At 43.4% G+C, this 22,344-nt stretch overlaps 2 protein-coding genes across 4 annotated transcripts in view; one reads left to right on the top strand and one right to left on the bottom strand.

Annotated features, from left to right (window-relative positions):
• The window catches only part of NSMAF (neutral sphingomyelinase activation associated factor), a 62,814-nt gene extending 52,328 nt beyond the window's left edge, over positions 1–10,486 (top strand). The window contains exons 23-31 of the mRNA XM_043879140.1: positions 1,373–1,431; positions 3,878–3,945; positions 4,756–4,823; positions 5,396–5,519; positions 6,607–6,690; positions 7,511–7,661; positions 8,275–8,377; positions 8,497–8,606; positions 9,813–10,486. Of these exons, the coding sequence (XP_043735075.1) occupies positions 1,373–1,431; positions 3,878–3,945; positions 4,756–4,823; positions 5,396–5,519; positions 6,607–6,690; positions 7,511–7,661; positions 8,275–8,377; positions 8,497–8,606; positions 9,813–9,907 (862 nt within the window). The 3' untranslated portion in view covers positions 9,908–10,486. The remainder of the gene's footprint in view (positions 1–1,372; positions 1,432–3,877; positions 3,946–4,755; positions 4,824–5,395; positions 5,520–6,606; positions 6,691–7,510; positions 7,662–8,274; positions 8,378–8,496; positions 8,607–9,812) is intronic.
• Positions 10,487–11,014: 528 nt separating this feature from the next.
• The window catches only part of LOC122678963 (syndecan binding protein), a 32,759-nt gene continuing 21,429 nt past the window's right edge, over positions 11,015–22,344 (bottom strand). For 2 of the 3 annotated variants that reach the window (XM_043879143.1, XM_043879141.1), the window contains exons 3-9: positions 21,117–21,195; positions 19,676–19,785; positions 16,866–17,027; positions 15,095–15,270; positions 13,654–13,825; positions 12,875–12,966; positions 11,015–12,116 (exon numbers count right to left, since the gene is read on the bottom strand). In XM_043879143.1, the coding sequence (XP_043735078.1) occupies positions 12,062–12,116; positions 12,875–12,966; positions 13,654–13,825; positions 15,095–15,270; positions 16,866–17,027; positions 19,676–19,785; positions 21,117–21,195 (846 nt within the window). In that variant the 3' untranslated portion in view covers positions 11,015–12,061. The remainder of the gene's footprint in view (positions 12,117–12,874; positions 12,967–13,653; positions 13,826–15,094; positions 15,271–16,865; positions 17,028–19,675; positions 19,786–21,116; positions 21,196–22,344) is intronic. The other variant, XM_043879142.1, reaches the window with a different exon arrangement.

Genomic DNA, 22,344 nt, shown 5'->3' with positions numbered 1-22,344 from the left:
ACTTTCTGTTATCATCTGGGAAAATGTGTCCTTTTTAAAAAATGATAAACATGTGTGCATACGTGGAGAGAGAGAGCGCGTTGCAAAGTTCATAAGAATTTTTTCTAAATGCCCTCCCCCAAATCAGGCTTGCGTTGGCCCCAGAAAGGTTGTGAGCGTCCGAGGGCCCCGTCTGCAGGGGTGGTGATGGACTCGGTGGGAAGGTTGGGAAGCACTGACCTCGCTGACCCGTCCTGCTCCAGGGAAGAAAACTCGGGCTGGGATGAGGCCCCACGTCCTGCTCCAGGGCCACCGACGGCCTGTGTGACGTTTGACGCCACGTACACCCGGCCATGGGTAGAACTGAATGGGCCTGTCCCCGTCCGATCCACAGTCCCCAGTCAGAGCATGGCCTCCTGCGAAGAAACCTGTGGTTCCCCCCTATTCCTTGTAACACTGGCTGTCCCTCGCCACCCTCTCTAAACAGCAGGTAGAAAGGGGCCTCGACACCTGAGGCCGTGAAGACATGAGGGAACCTGGAAGAGGGCCTGCCGGGACTGATACTGACCCGGGTTCTTGACCCCTTTAATCTGTAGACATTGATCAGAGGCCGGACAGGAAACTCAGGCGAGGCTTTGTTGAGGCCCCGGCTGAGGCAGAGGGAGCAGGGACAAACAGTAGGTTCCCTTGCTCGCTCCACAGGGAGGGGCGGGCTGGTTCCTTAAGCGGGGTGAGGGTAGGAGTGGGTCCGGGGGTCGGGCCAGAGGGGTGGCCCTGTGGTTGGTCCACCCCTTGGGTGCTGTGTGCAGGGGGCATGCACAGTCCCCTGCTTTTGCTCCCAGCTCTTCAGAAGTGGCATCAGATTTTTTATCTTTTTCTATTTTCTTGTTCATAATTTGCCCCAGCTGCCCAGGCACGCAGTTATTTTCAGTCCTTTATAGTTTCTTTGCATTTTGTTGTTGGAGGAGACGTTTGTCCAGGTGCCAGCATTGCGGCAGGGGGTCCCGGGTCCCAGCCCTTCTCAGGACCAGACAACAGCATCACCATGGGACAGATGCTAAGTGACCAAGCAAGTGAAGTGACTGCACGGAAGCGTTTCCGTGGTGGTCAGCGAGAGTCACTGGTTCTCTAGTGGGCTGACACGGGGCAGCCTTCGCACAGGGCGGCCTCGGAGCTATGAGTGGGGGTGTTTTCCAGCCATAGGCGTTGCCGGAACAGAATTAGGAATTGCCGAGCCATGACTTGCTAATGCCTTGTGGAAGGTGGGATGGGTCCAGCAGGCATCCTGTGAAGAAAACAGTCACAGGAATTTGGACTCAAATCGGGGCCTTGCAGGAGGCCGGCATCCAAGCACATGGTTGATGGCGATTCACGATGCTTTGTTTTCCTACAGGGCCGTCACTGGAATAGCCGTGTCCCGCAATGGCTCGTCCATCTTCACAACCTCACAAGGTGTGTTTGCCTACCCGAAAGGTGGGTTCTCTTGAGTCACGAAGCGTCCAAGTGTCCCGTCTCTCAGTCCAGGACCGCACCTGCCGTGTCACCTGCACGTAAAATTCTGTGCCGTTAGTTTGTGGTATGATACATAAAATTTCATTGTTAATTTGCCAAAAGCAACAGTGGCAAATGCCTTTCTATTGCTGATAAGGTTCCTAGAATTTTAAGAGGTGGGGCAGCAAGAGTGTGTGGTGGGCCTGTCCCTCCATGGGGGGCGAGGGCTTGACCGGGGCAGCACAGCAGCGTGTGGGGAGGCAGACGGGCTGTTGTGGTTTCCACTTCTGTCACTCGGTATCTCGTGTATGAATTAGATTTTCTGATTAGGTGTTGATTGTAGGGTTGAGTGCAGAAATCTAATTCATACACCGTTAATGTGCTTGTACATTGTCAAAATCCTGCAGAAGTCCTGCACTGGCTGGCTGATAGTCTTGTAACTGTGTCTTAATGACACAGTAGAACTTCGCTGTTTTCATCCTAAGAAGGAGCTCAGCCTCGGGCTTTTCCTGCTAGCCACAGCATTGCTTTTCCTGGCAGTCTACACGACATGCCATTAACTGAAGCACGCCTCGTCCGTGTCCCATCTGAGTTGTGGCAGGTGCTCAGGAGGGCTAGGAGATGACCGGGGAGGAGCTTGGCTGCCCCGCATGGACTTTGAGACACCTGGTTTGGACAGGGCTCCTCGCTGTAGGTGACCGCCTGCCTGTGCTTCAGTCTTCATCGTAGGAAATTCTGGTTTTCGTCCGTTAAGCTGAGGCCAGATGCTGTGCGGCCACACCGCTCCAGTAGGTCAGAGCTGCTGATCTCAGATCGTGGGACCTCGGCTTTCATTCCTCGGCGTGTCATTCCTTTCTCTGTCAGATACGACCTTGGGTTTCATAAAATAGAATTTCCACAAAGCCCAGAAAAGGATCCCACGGTGGACCAGAGGGCGTGCGTGTGCAGTGCGCACACGGGCCACGCTGGGGGCAGCCCGACGGCGGTGCTGATGGGAGGAAGGCGGCACGCTCGGCCAGGGTTCCCGCCTCCCCCCCCAGGTCTGCCATCATCACACCAGACGAGACCCTTATCTTTCAGCAAAGCCTGCGTTCTTAGCTGGGTTTGTTTGTTAAATCCTTCGGTTCCCTGTACTCTTCTGACCTTGTAAACCGTGAGTTTTACAGGCATCAAGGCTTTAAACCTCTGAGGCTTATGAAGCCTATGGCTTCTTTGTGAACCTGCCAACATTCTTTTTAATCAAAAGCTTTTGTTATTTTCTTTTTGTTTCTTCACTGTTAATAGCTTATATTGCTGATCTGTGTGCATTTATATTTCCACGTGTATTACTGACTTACACGTACCCTGATGGTCACCCTGTGGTTGCAGTTCTTCCTCAGAGGTGCAGTGTGTGTCTAGGGGTGTGGGCGACCCCACGGGCGATCCCATCATCTGGGAGACCCGCTTGCAGCAGCCTCTGGCGTGGTCACCCCCAGTACAAGTGGGATCCTCTGATGTTGAGAAAGCATCTTTACATGCCAGGCTGGCTGACAGTTTTCTGTCTGACACCCCAGTACACTTCTGCATGTTGGTGTTGGCAAGAAGTAGGTTGAAATATTAGATTGTACTATAAAGAAGAAATGATTTAAAGCTCATCTCAACTTTTATTTATCATGTATGTTTTCAAATTAGGAAACATATTTTTGAATATTTCAAATTGGGTGTTTGGAGCACATTGCAATTTTGCAGTCTTATTTAAGAGGTCACTTTGATGCACTTCTAAAGCTTCTGTTAGGCAAGAAAATTTAAAAGCTTGGACATTTTAAGCCTCAGCTTATTATTTAGAAAGTTAGTGTTTCTCTTCCATAAATGCTAATGCAGCACTAGGGTTGCTATTTAGTCAGTCAGTCATGTCTGACTTCTTGTGACCCCCATGGACTGTAGCCTGCCAGACTCTTCTGTCCATGAAATTCTCTAGACAAGAATACTGGAGTGGATTGCCATTTCCTCCTCCATAGGATCTTCCCCAACTCAGGGATCAAACTGGGGTCTCCTGGATTGGCAAGCAGATTCTTTACCACTGAGCCACCCAGGAAGCCTGCAGTACATGTATATCACACTATAATGTGGCTACTTAAAAAAAAAAAAAAGAATCCTTACATTGCCAGGATGGTTTTAATATTAAAATTTCTCTTTTCCTCATGTGTAACTTTAGAGTTTTATCAGTTATTAGGTTTAACTCTGCCTTTCGTCGTGGCTCTCAGTTGACCTTGTCATGATGCCATAGGTCATAGAACTTCACAGACTAGAGAGTCCTCGTGGGGGACCCAGCCCTTGGTCACCTTGCCCATTACCTCAGCATGTGCTGGTCATGTCTAAGGGTCAGGAAACCTTTCTGATGCATTTGTTGTTGTTGTTGTTAAATTAGATTCCACCTTGAAGATGTTTTCCAAAGAATCCAGGATGCTACAGAGAAGCATATCATTCTCAAATATGGTGAGTTGAGTTCATTTTCATTTTGCATCAGCGTTATGGTGGAAATTCATGGAGCAGTTTGTTTTATATACACACACACACGTGACATTTGTTCCTTCCCAGATAATCGGGTTTATTTCTGTGTGGTAGCTACAGAATGCCTTAGGTAGATTCCTTGTAAATTAAATCAGAAATTTTTTCAGGTTACCTCTTTCTCATGTTATTGTGGTTTTATTTGTAGCCTAGAAAGCTTTCATTGCTATCCAGTAGAATTCTCAACAGATGGTGCCTTTTTTGGAACTGTCAGACTAAATGTATATGTGCCACTTATATAACTTTTAATGCATTTCTAAGTTGATAAGATATCTAATACTAGAAAGTCAGTTCTTTGGGGAAAAAAACACATTTTATTGTTGATGTAAAGCATCCGAAAGATTTTGAAATTCCCTGAAGATTTTGGAAGTTTTCCTTCCCCACCTGAGTCTGTAACCCAGAGTGGGTGTTTGGATTCTTGAAGACAGTCCCTACCTGCACCCACCCCACTCTGATATAAGTAGGGGTCCCTCAGCCCAGGGCAGTGAGGGTGCCTGGACCCCCTGAGAATTGTCACACTAAGTCCTTGCACACTTGACACACTTTCACTTTTCCACATTTGGGAGGAAACAAGGCACCTGGAATTAGCCAGAAGAAGAGAAATTTCATGAATATGAGGAAGGCCAACATAACCAGAATTGGGGGTTAATTTGGGGGGAAACTTGTCAGATAGTTTTACCACATTAAAGAGTCATTTAATTTTTGTAAATTATTAATGGTGAGTCACTTGTATTTCAGGCTTTATCATCCTGTTTACTTTTACCAGGAGACGCCACTGTCATAAGCTCTTCCTGGGATAATAATGTGTATGTATCTGCGGGCCCCTCCCTAACTCTCACGCCGCGTATGTGGACCTGAGGGAGGAGAGCACGGACTCCCTCACTGTTTTCAAAAGGGAACAGATGAGGATGGTTGGATTTGAATGTGATTATTTGGCAGCTCAGTGGTTAAGAATCTGCCTGCAATGCAGGAGATGTGAGTTCAATCCCTGGTCCAGGAAGATCCCCTGGAGAAGGAAATGGCAACCCACTCCAGTATTCTTGCCTGGGAAATCCCATGGACAGAGGAGTCTGGTGGGATATAGTCTAAGGGGTCACAGAAGAGTCAGACATTATTTGAATCTAATAATTTCTCCAGTTGGATTCTATCTTTCTCTAAGTTTTTAAATTGAGGTGAAAACACAGATGAGCCAGACCTAGAAATTTCTAGTTTTAAGTTCACATAAGTGTTTGGTTTGATAACATGAGAACAAATGATTTGTAATTCCAGTGGGCCTTAGTTAGCATAGAATTAAACAATCTAATGCTTCTTGAAAATGTATTTAAGAATTTTAACATTGAGCTGGAATGCTGTCTTAATAGTTCTCATTATCTTTTAGCTATTTTTATTCCATAGCATTTGGAAGACGCCAGGACACATTAATGGGACATGATGATGCTGTTAGTAAGATCTGTTGGCATGACAACAGGCTGTATTCTGCATCGTGGGACTCTAGTGTGAAGGTTTATATATAATTTCTAGATTAAAATGTTTGGATAATACAAATAGTATAAGCCGTTCAACTCCCTGCTGTTGATGTGTTCAGTCACTTTGTCACTGTTTTTCATAAAGTGTGAGTGATGTGGAAGGATACGGGAGGTTATTACCTTAGTGTGCAGTATGGGAAGATGTTTTCCTGAGCTTGCCCTTTGTGCTCCACTGGGGGTCGAGTGGTTCATTCGAGAAACACGCAGCGGCCCATCTGAGCTCATGCAGCTGTGGAACTAGCAGTTAATCAGAAAATATCAAAATAAGTGGAGAATCGTTGAAAAACAGACACACTCCATCATTACTGATGCAGGACCACACTTGGTCTTTTCTCTGAAATCTTGCACAACTTTGCTGCATGAACCACAGCATCATTCATCATCCTTGGTTTCCAGTTTTTATGTAAACAGAAAGCAAGAACCTAAAACCATTGGAATTCCTTCAAGTTTTTCATCATTTCTGCTTCCCCCAGAGGGGGCACTCTTGTTGGTAAATTTTCTTGCCTACATGTAATGTCAGTAAATTTTTTGGGCAACTTGCCTTTTTGAGTTTTCTCAAAACCTTAACGGGGCTTCCCAGGTGGTGCTAGTGGTAAAGAATACACCTGCCAATGCAAGAGACATAAAAGACGTGGGTTCGATCCCTGGGTCAGGAAGATCCCCTGGAGAAGGGAATGGCAACCCACTCCAGTGTTCTTGCCTGGAGAATCCCATGGACAGAGGAGACTGGTGGGCTGCAGTCCCTGGGGTCGCAGAGTCAGACACGACTGAGCACTCAAAACCTTAATAGACATGACTACACTTCTGCACTTCAATTTTAGTTCACAGAGTACCTGTCACAACAGTAAGTGCAAGGGGTGGAGCAGACCCGGGCACAGCGGACCCTTAGGAAGCACGAGTGGCAGGATTAAGAGTGCAGGCACAGGGCAGAGCAACAGCCTTAGGACGCTTCACTTTGGTGGGAGCTGTTACGTGGGAGTGGGTTTGCTCAGTCAGGAGAGTGTTTGCCGCACGTGTTAGCAGTGCTCTTAAAGGAAGGGTTCTGCAATGCGTTCCATCCCAGGTGTGGTCCGGGGTCCCCGCGGAGATGCCGTGTGCCAGGAAACAGCACTTTGAGCTGCTGGCGGAGCTGGAGCACGACGTCAGCGTGAGTACCAGGGCCCAGCGGAAACCACCGGGGGAAGCGGGTTCTTGGCTTGATCATCTTTTATTTTGGTCATTGGAGGAGAGCACAGGGGCTAACTCTCAGTTCTTCAAGTTGACCCTATGGGTTTCCAAGTCCACTGTGCCTGTTTTTCCCTCTTTTGCTGTTTGAGAATTGGCTGCCCTCCAGCCACATTTCCACAAGGCCAGTTTCCGAGCATGACATTGAATATCTGGGTACCCTCAAACTATTTGGGCAACTGGATGTGTTTTCTGACGCCTTAGGTGGAAGGGGCTCTCTGTCTAGGGTGAGGACACCGACATGTCTGCGCGGCCCGGTGCTCGCAGCGGGGGCAGAACTCAGCTGGCACCGCATCCTCTTCGCTCAGCCTGTCTCCCCGAGGTCACGGCTGCATCTGGCGCTGTGGCCTGTGGTATTGTCTTCCCTCTAGGCTGTGAACTGTGGCCTGATCTTCACGGTCAGCAGAATAACCAAGGTTGAGGAACATTTATACAGGATGTCGTGTAGCCAACCTTGAGATCCCCCAGTTCCCCCAAACCCCCCACATCCTCACGGAGCCCCTGTGCTTCAGACAGCCTGGCATGCCCTGCCACTTTCATGCATGGAGTCACTATTCTGAGTCTGTCAATTTTAGGTTCTGTCAAAACAGCATTTTCCAGTAACACTTCATTGTAGTCACTGGCCAATGAAGATTTCACTTGTAAATGAACCATCGCTCAACAGGTGGTGCTGAAAGAATGGGCTGAGAAACAGCTTCATGACCGTGGTTCTGACGGAATACTGCATGTGCTTCCTTCTCCAGGTGGATACGATCAGTTTGAACACTGCCGGCACACTGCTGGCCTCAGGCACCAAGGAAGGCACAGTGAACATCTGGGACCTCACCACGGCCACCCTGTTACACCAGATTCCATGTCATGAGGGGACCGTAGGCGACACTGCTTTCAGCCCAGGTAGCATCCTTTTTTAATACAGATGATACCAGGGGAGCTGTAATTATTATTTTGAAATAAATAAGAATGTAAAAACAGTTTTCCAGGAGGCTCAGTGGTAAAGAATCAGCCTGCCAATGCAGGAGATGCAGGTTTGATCCCTGGGTCAGGAAGATTCCCCTGGAGAAGGAAATGGCAACCCACTCCAGTGTTCTTGCCTGGACAATCCCATGGGCAGAGAAGCCTGGTGGGCTACAGTCCATGGGGTCACAAATAGTTAGACATGACTGAGCAACTAAATGACAAAAATGCTATTTGCTGATAAAAGGGGTTTTGCCTGTGGGTTAAGGCTGCTTTGTGGGAGAACACAGTGCATATGGCATGTGTACCTATTAGAAAAGCTGTATCGGATATTTTTCTTAATTGCTCAAGTCACTGGAGAAATTAATTTATGAATTTACACCAAAGGGTCATCAGCCCAGTGCCTTAAAAACAGAAGCCTTTCACAGAGAGGATAGTCCTCACTGGTTAATATAACAAATGGCTCACATGAACATTGGGCTCCTGGACTCAGAAATGAAATCTCGGGTGATTTAAAGCCGTAACCTGCACCCTGTCCCGCCCCGCGTTGCAGACAGTCGCCACATCCTGAGCACAGGAGCCGACAGCCATCTGAATGTCATCGACGTGCAGACGGGAATGCTCATCTCTTCTCTGACTGCGGACGAGCCCCAGAGGTACTCCTGGGTTACTCCCGATGAAGACGTTTACAGACAGGCTCGCAGTCACCACTCTGGGCCTGCTCTAGCCCTTCCTTCCTTCCTGACGAGGGATGACTTCCAAATCCTCCTTGCAGGTGCTTTCTCTGGGATGGAAACTCCGTCGTATCCGGGAGTCAGTCTGGGGAGCTGCTCGTCTGGGACCTCCTCGGGGGAAGGGTCAGCAAGAGGATCCAGGGCCACACGGGTAATGACGGTGTCTGCTGCTGACCTGCCTCTTCTCCCCACGTGCTCCAGCACCTTTTCCCACCAGTGGACACGCTCTTCTCAGGCACAAGCCCCTGGGGGCCTCTGTGCTGTGAACATTCCCCTCCAGATCCTGGCCAGACTGGCCACCTCAATCTATTTGTTCTTTCAGGATTTAGATCTATGTTGGCAGACATTTGACTCCAAAATGTAAAGTTTTTACATTAACTTCTAAATAGAAAAAAAAAGTAAAAGGTGTAGATTTCTTTAACACATGCATACAGTTTTGTTTTATATATATAAATATATTTATATATATAAATAAAATATATTTTTTATATATAAATAATATATATATAAAGCAACTTTCTTGGTGGTTCAGTGGCTAAAACTCTGCGTTCCCAGTGCAGGGGGGCCCAGGCTCGATTCCTGGTCAGGGGATTAGATTCCACATGCTGCAACTAAGACCCAAATAAGTTTTTAAAAAACAGGCAACTTCCCTGGTGTCCAGTGGTTAGGGCTCAGTGCTTTTGCCACATGGGGCACAGGTTCAATCCCTGGTCCAGGAACTAAGATCCTGCAGGCCTTGTCATAAAAAAAATAAAAAATTACAGAAAAAACAGTCTTGCTCCCACTGACTTCGACCTCCCAGGTCCCCTTCTTGGAGGACTTCTCCAGCTGGTGACCTGGTGTGTCTATTATCCAAGCATGTGTTGTGGATGTCTATGTCCTTCTGCCCATTGGTTTCTTAGTTTTCTTACGTTTGCACGTTTTCCCTTTGAGCATTTGGAGGAGAGTTCATTCTTGTGCCGATGGTTACAAGTATTGACAGCCCACCTTCTTCCTCTTCCCACTGTCACTGTTGTGTGTGGTTATTTCTTCTCAACATTGTACATTCAAGTGAGGTCTGTGCCTGCCTTCCTCCACTCACTAGCATTAAGTAACATTTTGACTCCTGATAGAAATGGAAATCAGCACCCACACCGGTTCCCCCCTTGTCCCTCTCATCTGATTCCTAACTTGTTGCAGGTGTAATATTTGTATTGTTACACATCTGTGATTCCCAGTTGTTTTAGCTGTAGCTTTACATCTACATGGTTTCCTAGTCTTCCCAAGTTCCTTGTTCTAAGCACTTGAGCTCAGGCAGATTGTTTCATAGGACAAGATGATGTGGTGCTCACCCCTAACCCCGTGTCTCTCCTCGCAGGTGCCGTGACATGTATGTGGATGAACGAACAGTGTAGCAGTGTCATCACAGGAGGGGAAGACAGACAAATTATGTTCTGGAAGTTGCAGTATTAAGTGCCTTTTCCTCAAATGTTTTTGAACTCTATTTAAATGTACTTTTAAACCAAACTTTTAAACGAATTGGTAAATGTGCAATTATAGTAATTACAAGTTTCACCACATGAGAGATTTGTGGTTTTAGACTTTATAAATCATGGTGACTTCATTGAAAGCTGTTAGTTGTCATCCTCTAAGGCGGACGAAGATGTGGGAGATTTGGGGAGTGAACATCTGTGAGGCAGGCAGTTGTCCCAGGATGCTGACGATCAGAAGGCGAGTCTGGGTGAAGAGAGCAGCTGAAAGATAACTAAACCAGCTAACCTCCCGAAAGCACTGAACAGTTTAAGGACTTCACAAGAAAACCTGAGTATTCTCCGCTGTTGTCAAGTTACTTACGGCATGCCCGCTGGACTGGGGATGTGTGTTTTCATGGAGTGGTCACTTTCTATAACCTGCTGGCCCCAGATTCTGAGAACCTGGGCAAGGATTAGCAGTTCTTATAACAGTTTACTGTGTATAGGAACGGTTTATTTCATTATGGCTGTTAAATGCTCATCTTTTCTATGACATTAAAAATATTTTTCTGTAATGAAATTCTTTTTCTTATTTAAATGACTTAGCACAAAGTACTAGGTACTTCAAATGTTGATCCTTCTAGAAAACCATCCTTATTTCTGTGTAACCCTGTACTTCTGGAACTATCTTCAGAGCCAAGTACAGACAGATAATGAGGAGGAACATCACTGAAAAACCTGAATTGGTTGGCTTTTCTGAATTCTACACAAGGTAAGCCATGAATCAGTAGCACTGATTATTTTTGACTCAACCTCTGAACCACAGAATGCATGTGAGGTAAGATTTTTCTGTTATTTAAAAACCACTGGTGTATCCTGAACGTTAAACATGGCTTGGGTGTTGCCAGGAGAATCAGTAGGCTTGTCGAGGCCCTGCTACTCGGCCTCCAGCGTGTCTGGGCTTCCAGGCTGAAGGTACTTCTCTGGGCACTCAGGGCCTCTCAGCACAGAGGGCTTGTCCCAGGCTCCTGGGTGTTGGCCACTCTGGGAGAGGACTCTCCTACAAGCCTGACATTTTCAAATGACGCAATAACAGACAGACTAGAACTTAACTTTATTTATACATTTTTAATTAAAATAGAGTAGGCATAAGCCAAAGAGAGAGAAAAAAATCAGGATAACGTGTCATTCTGTGAGCAGGGAGGAGGCAGGAAATGGAACACAAGACCAGGACAGTGTCCTGAGACCGTCGCGGGGCAGAGAGGTTACATACTGTGTAAATGCCACAATCAGGCCTTAGCCCACTTAATCTACACATGAAAGGAGGAGTCAAGGTTCATTCTATTTAGTACAAGAACTTTTACATTAAATATATAGTGCTTCATTTCTCAAAAAGTGATATCAGTTACTTTTAGAAGAAAGAAGTTCCCACTACACAAGGAAGGACTAGAAAATCTCAAATGCAAGTCAGCAGCTGTGCTAGCTCGGGATGTACTGTCAGACGGCACGGGGCTAGTGTACATCTCAGGTGAATGCAGAACTGCGTCTGGGTTTAGAAAGGCAGCAATTGTTACATTTTGGCTTTTATTCTAGATGCTTAACTTAGTTAAGGCGACAGTTCAAGCGTATTAAGTGAAGGTAGATAAAATGTAATGACAATTGATAAGTCTCTTGCAGCTACACACACTGTCTAATAATGCTTACAAGGAATGAAACCAGTGTTACTAAGCTGGTGTTACACAAAGAACTGAAGAAAAGTAATTCTAAATGCCTATGGTGACACAGTAAAAATGCAAATACAGCACTGAACTAAAGCACTGCTCGATATCAAGGTGAAGGTGATGGTTCTAACAGAGCTGAGCCTGTAGCAGTCATCCTACTCACAAGGCTTGTGAAAGCATCAGGTTTCCAGAAAAGAAACTAGTCTGTGAAGTCTTTTCAACTGTAAAACCAGGGTAAGGCTACAACTATCTTGATGTCTGAACAAGATATACTGGATCGAACAGTAAGATTCCCAGCCCTACTGTAAGACAGGAAGTCCTCATGCAGCATATGCTCGCTGGCTCCTAGAAAGCTTCATGTGCATAATAGAAAGGTCAGTTGCCCAAGACGTAAACGGGAGAACTTCCGGCAAGTTTCCAGTGTGCCGTGACTTCTAAACCTCAGGAATGGTGTGATCCATCAAGCTTTTCATAATGCTTGGCGCCATCCTACAAGACAGTTACTTTTATTAGATACTGAGGGTTGGGTTTCTTTTTTCAAAACTGCTACAATGATTCAAGAAAACTCTTAATTCAAACTCAGGACTGTTAGCATCAAGTGGCAATGGGGCAGGTTTTTTAATCAGTTCAGCTCTAAAGGTCTCAGGTAATCTAGCGGATTGCAAATAAGCTATCTATCCTGGCCAGTAAGATACAGGTTAAGTCCTTGAATACTTGTATGTTAAGGCTGAATGGTTAAAAAAGACAATGCTATGAACTACAGGGAAATGTGTGTGGTTTTTCTGGGGTGGGTGGGGAGGCTATCACTGATGTAAGACAAGTGAACTCTTGAAGGATTAGTCCTGACAATTCTCCCCCCAACAACCCCCAGAAGGAGCTAGCTGCATTCTATTCCAGCTTCTGGGTAAACAAAAATTCCATTACAGGAGTTACATTTTTTAATGTTTAAATATCATTTCCACATTCATGGTAGATACTGAAAGGACTGTGCTGGCTGAGCCAGGAGAGAACATAAGATGCTCCCGGGCAGACAGCCCCAGTCACCCCTGTTTTATTGTCTCTCAGCTTCCAGCCCTCACTCCTGAGGACTTCCAAAATGTAAATAATTTAAATACTTCAAATTTCTAAATAATGCCAATGTCATCTACTAAAGAACCAAAGGTTTGAGAAGCTTGAGAATTAAAGAAGTACAGAGCCTCTATGAAATCATATGAGCACAGAATCAAGTCAAAGAATTCTCTACTTACCGCTTAATAATATGTTCAAAGATAAAAGCAGGCATGATTGTAATAGTAACTATATTTCCAGCTGTGGACAATATGTCTGCGATTTGAGAGTCCTGTTGAAAACAATGAAAATTCTGAGAGGCTTTATTAAATTTAAAACTAAGTTATTCTTGGTAAACAAATATATATGTTCTGAGGTTTTGCTAATGTCTCTAAATTCCTGACTCCTGGTATTTAAATTTTTTCCAGTTTCTTTACTAAGTTTTCATTCATTCATTAGAATCACAACTTCATCAGTGGCAACAAAATTAAGTAAACTACATTGAATATATTAGCCAACATAGCATTCTTTTTCTAGAGATTAAATAATTGTCCCCATATACAATATTACCACATCCCCTCTAACATTCTTAATGAAAACCTTTAAACCTCAAAATAATTCTATTTAGGAATTTGTAGAAGGCATAAACCATAAAAATGAAGTACTAATTTGACCATAAACTATTACTTATTTCCTACAACCCCTGGACTGAAAAAAGCAATTGGAAAAAACAGCAACCATTCATTCAGAATCTCATCAACACCTTCACTGCCCAGGTCTCCACAGAATTCTAGTTCAAAGGGCTTCAGAGATCATACCCTGACCCCCAGCACAGAGGCCACAATTCCAGAGGTAACATGAGTGCACAGCCAGCACCCGAAAGAATGTCTCCATTTTGGTCAATAACAGCACCACCCAAACAGGCAAATGAAAAAGAGACTTCTAAAACTAAACAATACGATGTAAATTCTGCTCTGACCTTCAGTCCGATGACGTTCTGTCCATTGACCTCACAGATGTTATGTTCCGTGAGAAGACCGTTTCTAGCTGCAGAACTGTCTTTCACAATGGATGTGATTTTTCCATTTTTAAAAACAAAGCCGACGTGTCCAGTACTGTCCTTATGCATGGTAATTGTCCGTTCAAAGGGCCTGTGAGCGTAACAGTTTCAATTAAAATTGTAATTCCAAGGTAAACATTTCAGTGGATTTCCATTATGCTGTACTGGATACTGTTACCATAAATTATTTCAAAACTATTTGAGTTGGTATGTACATCTTGTGTAAAAGTTTAAAAATTCTCTCCATTATGGCTGGACTAACTAATCAAAATTTCCTTCTTTTAAGTGGCAAAGAATTAACACAATGCTTCATGCAGTTTATCATGTGTTTTTTCCTTTAAATTAACATTGTGTTTTAACAAAAATCATTGTTAAAAATGAATTAACTTTTTAGTATTTCCTGGAGCTTAATTTTTCTTAGGAAATACTTAGAACCTTTACAATACTTCTCATATCTTGATTTTGAAAACTCTGTAAAGGTATTTCTGCTGCAGCAGCAGTAAGATGGAAGCTCCCAGGCCCTTAGAAAGGGAGGAGCTAAAAAAAAAAAAAAAAAAAGAAAGGGAGGAGCTTCAGAAAGATGGCAGCTGCTCTCAGCACTGACACCCCGTTACTGCACACGTTCATGCAAAATACGAATTTCACATGAAGAAAGTTCACAGCAGTCACGTCTTCCTGGTGATCCAAGTTACTTTTTGAAACTTTGCTCAGATAAGAGCAAAAGTGCCATGTGTCTGCAAAATGTTTACTCAATACCTACCATGTATTGCTCAAAGTGAAAACACAAAGGTAGATAAAAGCCAGTTGAACCAAGATGAACAAAAATGCCAAAGCTAAAAATGTGTTACAGGGTCTGCCCCTCAACCCCTGCATGGCCGAGAAGGTGGTGGTGTCCGTAGTACAGGTACTGAATGTTCCATTATAAACGAGCTGAAGATGACGTACCCGCCGAGGACTAGAGCCTCACCCACCCAGAAGGCCAGGCTAAGCTTGGGAACCGGCAGGCCCCTATGTATCCACCCTGAGCAGGAAACCGGGGGCAAGGTCCAGACACCTGTTGGCTACACCGTGTAGCCTTTCTAACCTCCTCTGTTTTCCAGGGAAATGGATTAAGACAGGAAAGGAACTTCTCAAAGGACAAATTTCTGTAAGCTCTGAAATAAGGTATATTTAAAAACAATATTCTGGTTTTGCAAAGTCAAACTATGTAAGAAAGCAATACAGAACTGCAAGAGTATAGAGCTAATCAATAGCATTTGATTATTTTTCTGCAACAAAATGCTGTATTTCCGGAATCTTAAAACCCCAAGAAAATGGAAAACTAGTTTGAATGTCCACACGTAGCGTTTAGTCAGCTCACCTGTCCCGGATGGTCATGGTGATCTTCTCTCCGAAAGCCTGTTTGAGCACCTTGTGCGCGCGGTCCGAGCTCCAGCCAGCACAGTTCTCGCCGTTTATCTGCAGCACCTGGTCCCCAAAGCGCAGGCCCACCAGGGAGGACGGAGAATTGGCCTGGACAAGCTGAACAAATATACCCTGGAGGACGGAAATCACTAAGTAAGTGCTGGAAAATCAGGAACCAACTGTTTAGGCAGCTACTCTAGTGATTTTTTTTTTAAAAAACAAAAATTATACGAGTGTGTTTCATTACCCCCAGGAAGGAAACTGAAAATGCTATCAAGGCAACAGTAAGATCTGAGTGGTAATTTCTACCTCACCTGACCAACTTCCATCACCCCCTCCACCTTGGAATAAAAAGACTAAGGAAAATAAAGTCAGATTACTATAATAAATATAAGTTTCCATGAGTCTGACAGAATACCAAACAGGTATTACTGTACCTGATCATTATTTAGGGGGAAAGACAGTAAAGTGTTAGAAGTTTCATTTAAAAAAAGTAATAGATTAAGGTCAGAACTTTACCTTTTGAGCTGAAGAATTCCTTTAGCCACTTGCTAAATTATGCATAATCACTACTATTAAACAGCCTAAAAAGGTGGGCACACAGAATACCACCCCTGTTCTTAAAAATCTACGAGTAAATACACAAAACTCAAGTACAGTTAACTGAGAACTAAACCCACGGAATATTTTTACCCATGTAAACTCAATCTCAGATGCTGAACACTATAAATAAGCCAAGTATAAAAGGCACTCGCCAGGTAAGAGATGAAAGCAACCACAGGTCGCACCCCTTCTCCTTCCTGAGCTGCCTCAGATTCGGGGCCGCGCATCTTGTACTTGAGGGCAGCACCCAGCAGAGTGGCCACACCCACAAGCTTCGGCCACTGGACAAACCACTGCAAGGACAACCGCTGCAGGGGTGGAGCTGGGGAGAGTGTGGTCTCTCTCTAGGATGGAGGAAGAGAGGGCAGTGAAGTGCGAGCTTCCCAGAACTGGGTCTCACACGAGCCACAAGTGTGCAAGGACACAATGGCCTCAGCCTCTGGGGAGGCAGGCGGGGTCAGGGACTGGCCTCAGACATCTTCCGCCAGCCGCCACATCTTCCGTGTGCAGAGGCTGGATGAGCTGTGCTAATGAGACCAAAGACTGAAAAGAAGCCCAATAAAGAACTCGGAAACCCACAGATCAGGGTAAAGACTCAGCCCCTCCTTAGCAATCCTAAATGCTTCCCCACAGAGTAACCAGGTTTCGTTTCTTCCATCTGGTAAGGTGAGAGCTAAAGCAATGTACTTTAGAAAGTCACTGTTGCCTAGAAAATGCCCCATGAAAGTCAAATTCAAGGATGGAAATAACAAACCTAAAACCACATTACAAGTCATATGATCCTCTTTTAGTTTAAAAATAAACAAGACCACTGACCCTCACTTACCAGTCTTAACTTCCACATGTTACCCTATTTCAATGCCAGCATTCTCCTTGTGTGAACTATGTTATAATACACACAGACTAGTGAACTTTATTCCAGAGAAAGGACTCAAAAAAAATTCATCCATGGTAATGCTCAAGTCCCAGCTCTGCCTCTTCAGAACAGGGTACACCTCACATAGAAAAGCAGATTCAAAGTATTCCCGATCAGAGAGCACCATTACAATTCATTGAAGTACTTACATTTTAAATTATAACACGGTCACTTAACAGCTAACCAGACGAGTACTGAAAGCACTTACGTTGTCTATGGATTTCAGCCTGAGCCCGATCTTCCCGTCTTGATCCTTACACAAGATGACTTCTCGGATCCCTTGCTTAATCTCCGCTCTGCGGATCCCAGGGTCACCACCAGTGACAGGGGCCACCATGTAATTCACGCTGGAAGGCCGCGCCACCAACTGCTGCCAGAGACACATGCAACACGTCAGTATTTGCAAACACTCGCCCCGAGAAAATCCCAAGTGATCACTGAATATATTCTGTTGTGGTTTCCTAAAATGTAATCTGCCCATTATTTCCTTCAGATCTGAGTTTTGCAAAAATTACCCTGTTTTGTTTTTTAAAACTAATTCTGCAGGTAACTTACCCCCCAGACACCATCCCGAGCAGACTCAATGACTCTCTGTTGCCCGATGAATTCTCTGGCATTTGTTTTATGTGTACCCTGGCTTGTTTTCAACTCAAATATATTATCCTTGAACTTTATAAAGGCTGTACCTTACTTTTGAAATTCATACAGCATCTTCCTGAGGGTTCTTTTATATGGCCTGATCTTCAACAATGTACCCCTTTCAGAGTTTTTATTAAAGAGGCAAACTTCTTACCTCACAGCTCCACTATGAGGACTAAAAGTACCTGTTATTCAAGTGCTGACCCACACAAGGCAAGTGTTATTCTTCATCCCTTTAGTAAACATCTGTGATTAACCAACTGTATGGAGGAGAATAGCTGTACTAGGGACTCCGTTAGGTACCAGGCCTCACATTCCTTATTTTTTTTTCTTGATCAAAATCAGTTTATTGTTTTAAGTGGACCCTTTTCTCTACCAAAGACAGTGAGGGAAGAGCATATTTGTTACCAAGGCGTCTTAACTGGAACCTGTCATGAAAAGCTCTGGTCTGACACCTGTGATGCTCAGAGCAGCCATGATGGGAAAGAGAAACCTCAGCCACAGGCTGCAAATGTCTCCGTTCAGAATCTCAGTCACTAGGACACCACACACACGCAAACAGCCATACTACAAATCAAGCACAATACCAGAAAATACAAATTTTGAAGAATTACAAAAATTCGATGATTACAGCTACAAAAACATAGAAATCAGGCAATGGGACAGAAAAAACTAGGCAAATGAATTGAGTTTAGCTGGAATATAGGACAAATGGGAGGAGCTTTGGAGTATTATGTTTGGAAAAGAATTTTTTTCCAGCAAGTACAGTTAAGTGTTTACTCGGTGTTCTTACTATGATCCATATGACCAACACATGACCACTGCCCCCTCCTGCTAAAGGCAACTATGACCACCGTCTACTCTTGCCCTTCTGTTTGTCCTCCACACAGCAAGCACAGAGACCCTTTTTTTAACGAATCAATTATATCTATCATTCCCACAACTCAGACCCCCAACCCCTTACCCTGTCCACAAGGCCACAGACTACCTGGCCTGACAGCCCTTCCAATGCCAACCCCCCAATGCATTTGCTACCATGTTCTGTCTCATCTGCCCATCACCTAGGTCTTGTCTCACAGGTCTCTCAAGTTCATTTCTGCCTGAAAGCCTTCACAGTCTCTGCACACACTAGCTAGTAAAGCTGAACGTACTTACTATGGTTCCCTTACCAGAAAATATCTGTTGAGCATCAGCTGTATGAAGAAAGACGCTTGTGGACGCACTGAAGAGGGGCAACAACAAGCGTCACACCCTGTCTGCCCTCCCAGACCCCCAGTGTGCTGAGCCCTCTGCTGTCACCGGCTCTCTCGTCAGGACCCCGCACGGGGAGGAGGTGCCAGTGCCTGCCCCTTCCTCTCTGCCTCCTGCTCCTGCCAGCACTGCCTGGGGCCAGCCCTTCCTGCTGCGGCCAGCAGGTGACTCCAGTCCCCAGATACTCCCAGAACAGCACCCGTCACAGCCCCCTCCCCTGAGGAGCAGCGCACAGGGCTCTTCCACCAACGCAGTCGGCTCAGAACTATAACCCCACCCTGTGTGCCCCCATTCTAGGAGAAGCAGCTACTTTCTGTGTTCCACTTTTGCTTTTTTCAATTCTTCAACCTCTCTGATTTCTTGCTATCTCTGTTAAAAAAATCTAGTGTGATTTCTGTTGTCCCAACTGGACCCTGACTGATGTAAGCAAGTTTTCAATAAATATTTGGTGAATAAATTGAAAGCCAGGTACTGTATTAAGCATGCGGGTCATGGCAACAAGAGATATAAAGGCTGGCTTCATGAAGTTATGCATTTACCTACGACAAGTACTATGAGGGATTATAGTCTTACAGAAATAATCTTAACAAAAGACTGAGACACACTATATTTAAGCCAGGAATTTGGGGTCAAACTATAAGAAGCTTTAAACTTAAAACGATTATGAGCAAAAAAGTGGTAACAGACCTGAATTTGAGAATGATAAAGTTAGCAGTAGCTCAGTATTCATTGATATAAGTTAGTGGAGGAGTTACTGAAGAAAGAGAAAACTGTAACAATCTAGGTTAGAGGTAGAAACACATGGATGGTGCTATAGCAGGACTACAAAGAATAACATGAATGTAAGAAACACGGCAGAAGCAGAATCACTAGGTCTATAACTAAATGCAGAAGACAAAAGAGAATGAACCAGTTAAAGACAACTGAATCTTTAACTCCTAATAACTTAGAAAAGTGGTAACAGCAAAGAAGGAAGTAGACTGTGTAAAAAGCAATACCTAGAAGGCAATCCTAAGAAGATATCAATGCTAAGGCTATAAATTTGTGAGTTTGCCACAAAGACGAGTTAGCTTATATCTGTGTAAAGTATGATTTTATATAATTCAGAATGAATTACATTATACATACCCCCTGACTTGGTGCTCCAGGGACCAAGGCCATATTTGCACGTATTTCTTCTTCATTTAAACTCAGGCCCATGTACTGAGAGAGCTCCGGATATAGCTTAGGATAGAGATCTAATAATGAATGAGTAGAGAGAAAAAATTACTAGAACATTTTAAAAAACCATTGTTATTATGGACTTTTACTTGTATTTAAAAAATCACTAAAAAAAATTTAAAAAATTAAATTAAAAAATCACATTATTTTTATAAAATCTAGGATGAATTTATATTAGTAATCTGGAAAACCCCTTTTTCTGTAATGATAATTAGAAATGGAAAACAAAAATAAAAGTGAAAGTATGAAGACATTTTAACTGAAACCTCAGACTTCTAAATACTCAATACTAGAAATAATTTTTCCAAGTTATCTTGCCTTTTCTTTCTCTTAAACCTATTAGGAATTTTCTACCCATACCACTGATTCTCCACTTAAGAACAACTGACCAAAATGTACACTTCAAATCAGCTACATTTTAATTCATTCAGTAAACACAGCTATAAAATGATTCTTCTATAAAAAAAAAATGAACTGTGTAAAAAAAAATCAAAGCTTATAAATTTATTTAGTGTTATATCACTTTAAGAATACACAGCAATGAAATCTTTGAAACAGTACATTTAAATATTAACAGTACTTAACTGAACAGTAGAGTTAGATACCATTTACGAAAGCTCTTTATGTGATTTATGGATTTTCTAAAGGAAACAATGTTATAAGATGACAGGCCATAAAAACCTATTTAACACTCCTCTTGTATGTTTTTAAAAAATTTTTTTTCATTTTCTACTGGAGTAGAGCTGATTAACAATGTTGTAGTAGTTGCAGGTGGACAGCAAGGGGACTTGGCCATACACATACATGCATCCACTCTCCCCCAACTCCCCTCCCATCGAGACTGCCACACCTTTCGAATCTGAAGTCATATTTAAGAGTTCTGTCCTGAATTCCTATGAATTTAGAAGGAAAAGGGACCAGGGAGAAGGATATGGAGTCAGGGTAGAGACTCCAGGATTTGGGAAGTTCCCCCAAAGGAGAACGCCATCAATCCCCACAGCCCTGGAAAGACAGAGGACAGTTCAGTGAGTTACATCTTTTCATAAATGAATCACTCCTACGTGAAGGACTTGCAAAGGGTGAAATTTAAGTAATTTCACCTTAATTTTCATTAAGTCATAAAACATACTTTCATAGTCACAGTTCACTTTCTTAATTAAAGGGTTGTTTTGAAATAAACATTTTTATCTTCTTACTACTAGAGCTTTAACAGCCAATTTAATGCTGTGTAAGTTAAAAAAAAAAAAAAATATATATATATATATATATCCTGGATTCTCTATTTCAGTAAAAGAAGGCTTAACAAGTATCTCTGTTCAAGGAGAAGGAACCCAAATAATAAACCTACTTCCATCTTGCGAGACGGGAGCAGAGGCTTCAGATAAAATCGCTGGGTTGGCAGGGTTTGCAGAAAAGGCAGTCTGAGCCTGAAATAGAAAAAAAGAAAATTCTAATAACACTCTATAGCGACTCACTTAAACTTCTCATATAACTTAAATCCAGTAATTTCAAAAAAGAAAACACCTAAAACCCTTTACTTTTATATAAGAAATTCTAATTTCAAACACTTTAGCAATATATTTTCAAAGAAAATCCACAAATCAAAAATATAAATATTTAACACTATTAAAAAAAAACTAGACTAAGCACCATTCTACATATAACCAATATTTCATAGTGCTACTGAAAATACTTTCACAATGTATTATGAAATGATAGTTACACTTTAATTAGTCTAAGTGAAAGTACCTTCTTTACCTAAAGAAAAAAGTTTAACCATATTTACATAAGTATACATCAGGAGAACACCTAAAAATTTAAGTACTTAAGTTGCTAATATTTATTTTGCCATTTCAGCATATCCCAATGAAATGTTTATCTACGTTTTACCAACTATAAGGAAGGAGGTGTTCAGTCAGTCAATTCAGTCGCTCAGTTGTGTCCAACTCTTTGCAACACCACGGACTGCAGCACACTAGGCTTCCCTGTCCATCACCAACTCCAGGAGCTTACTCAAACTCATGTCCAAAGAGTCGGTGATGCCATCCAACCATCTCATCCTCTGTCGCCCCCTTCTCCTCCTGCCTTCAATCCTTCCTAGCACCAGGGTCTGTTCCAATGAGTCAGTTCTTTGCATCAGATGGCCAAAGTATTGGAGTTTCAGCTTCAACATCAGTCCTTCCAATGAATATTCACAACTAATTTTTTTTAGGATGGACTGGTTTGGTCTCCTTGCTGTCCAAGGGACTCTCAAGAGTCTTCTCCAACACCACAGTTCAAAAGCATCAATTCTTTGGCACTCAGCTCTCTTTATATTCCAACTCTCACATCCATACATGACTATTGGAAAAACCATAGCTTTGACCAGATGGATTTTTGTTGGCAAAGTAATATCTCTGCTTTTTAATATGCTGTATAAGTTAGTCATAGCTTTTCTTCCCAGGAGCAAGTGTCTTTTAATTTTAAGGCTACAGTCACCATCTGCAGTGATTTTGGAGCCCCCCAAAATAAAATCTGTCACGGTTTCCATTGTTTCCCCATCTATTTGGCATGAAGTGATGGGACCAGGTGCCATG

This window comes from Cervus elaphus, chromosome 21, assembly GCF_910594005.1.
Source record: "Cervus elaphus chromosome 21, mCerEla1.1, whole genome shotgun sequence".
In the NCBI taxonomy this organism is placed as follows: Eukaryota; Metazoa; Chordata; class Mammalia; order Artiodactyla; family Cervidae; genus Cervus; species Cervus elaphus.
This window is presented reverse-complemented; position numbering and strand designations above follow the sequence as displayed.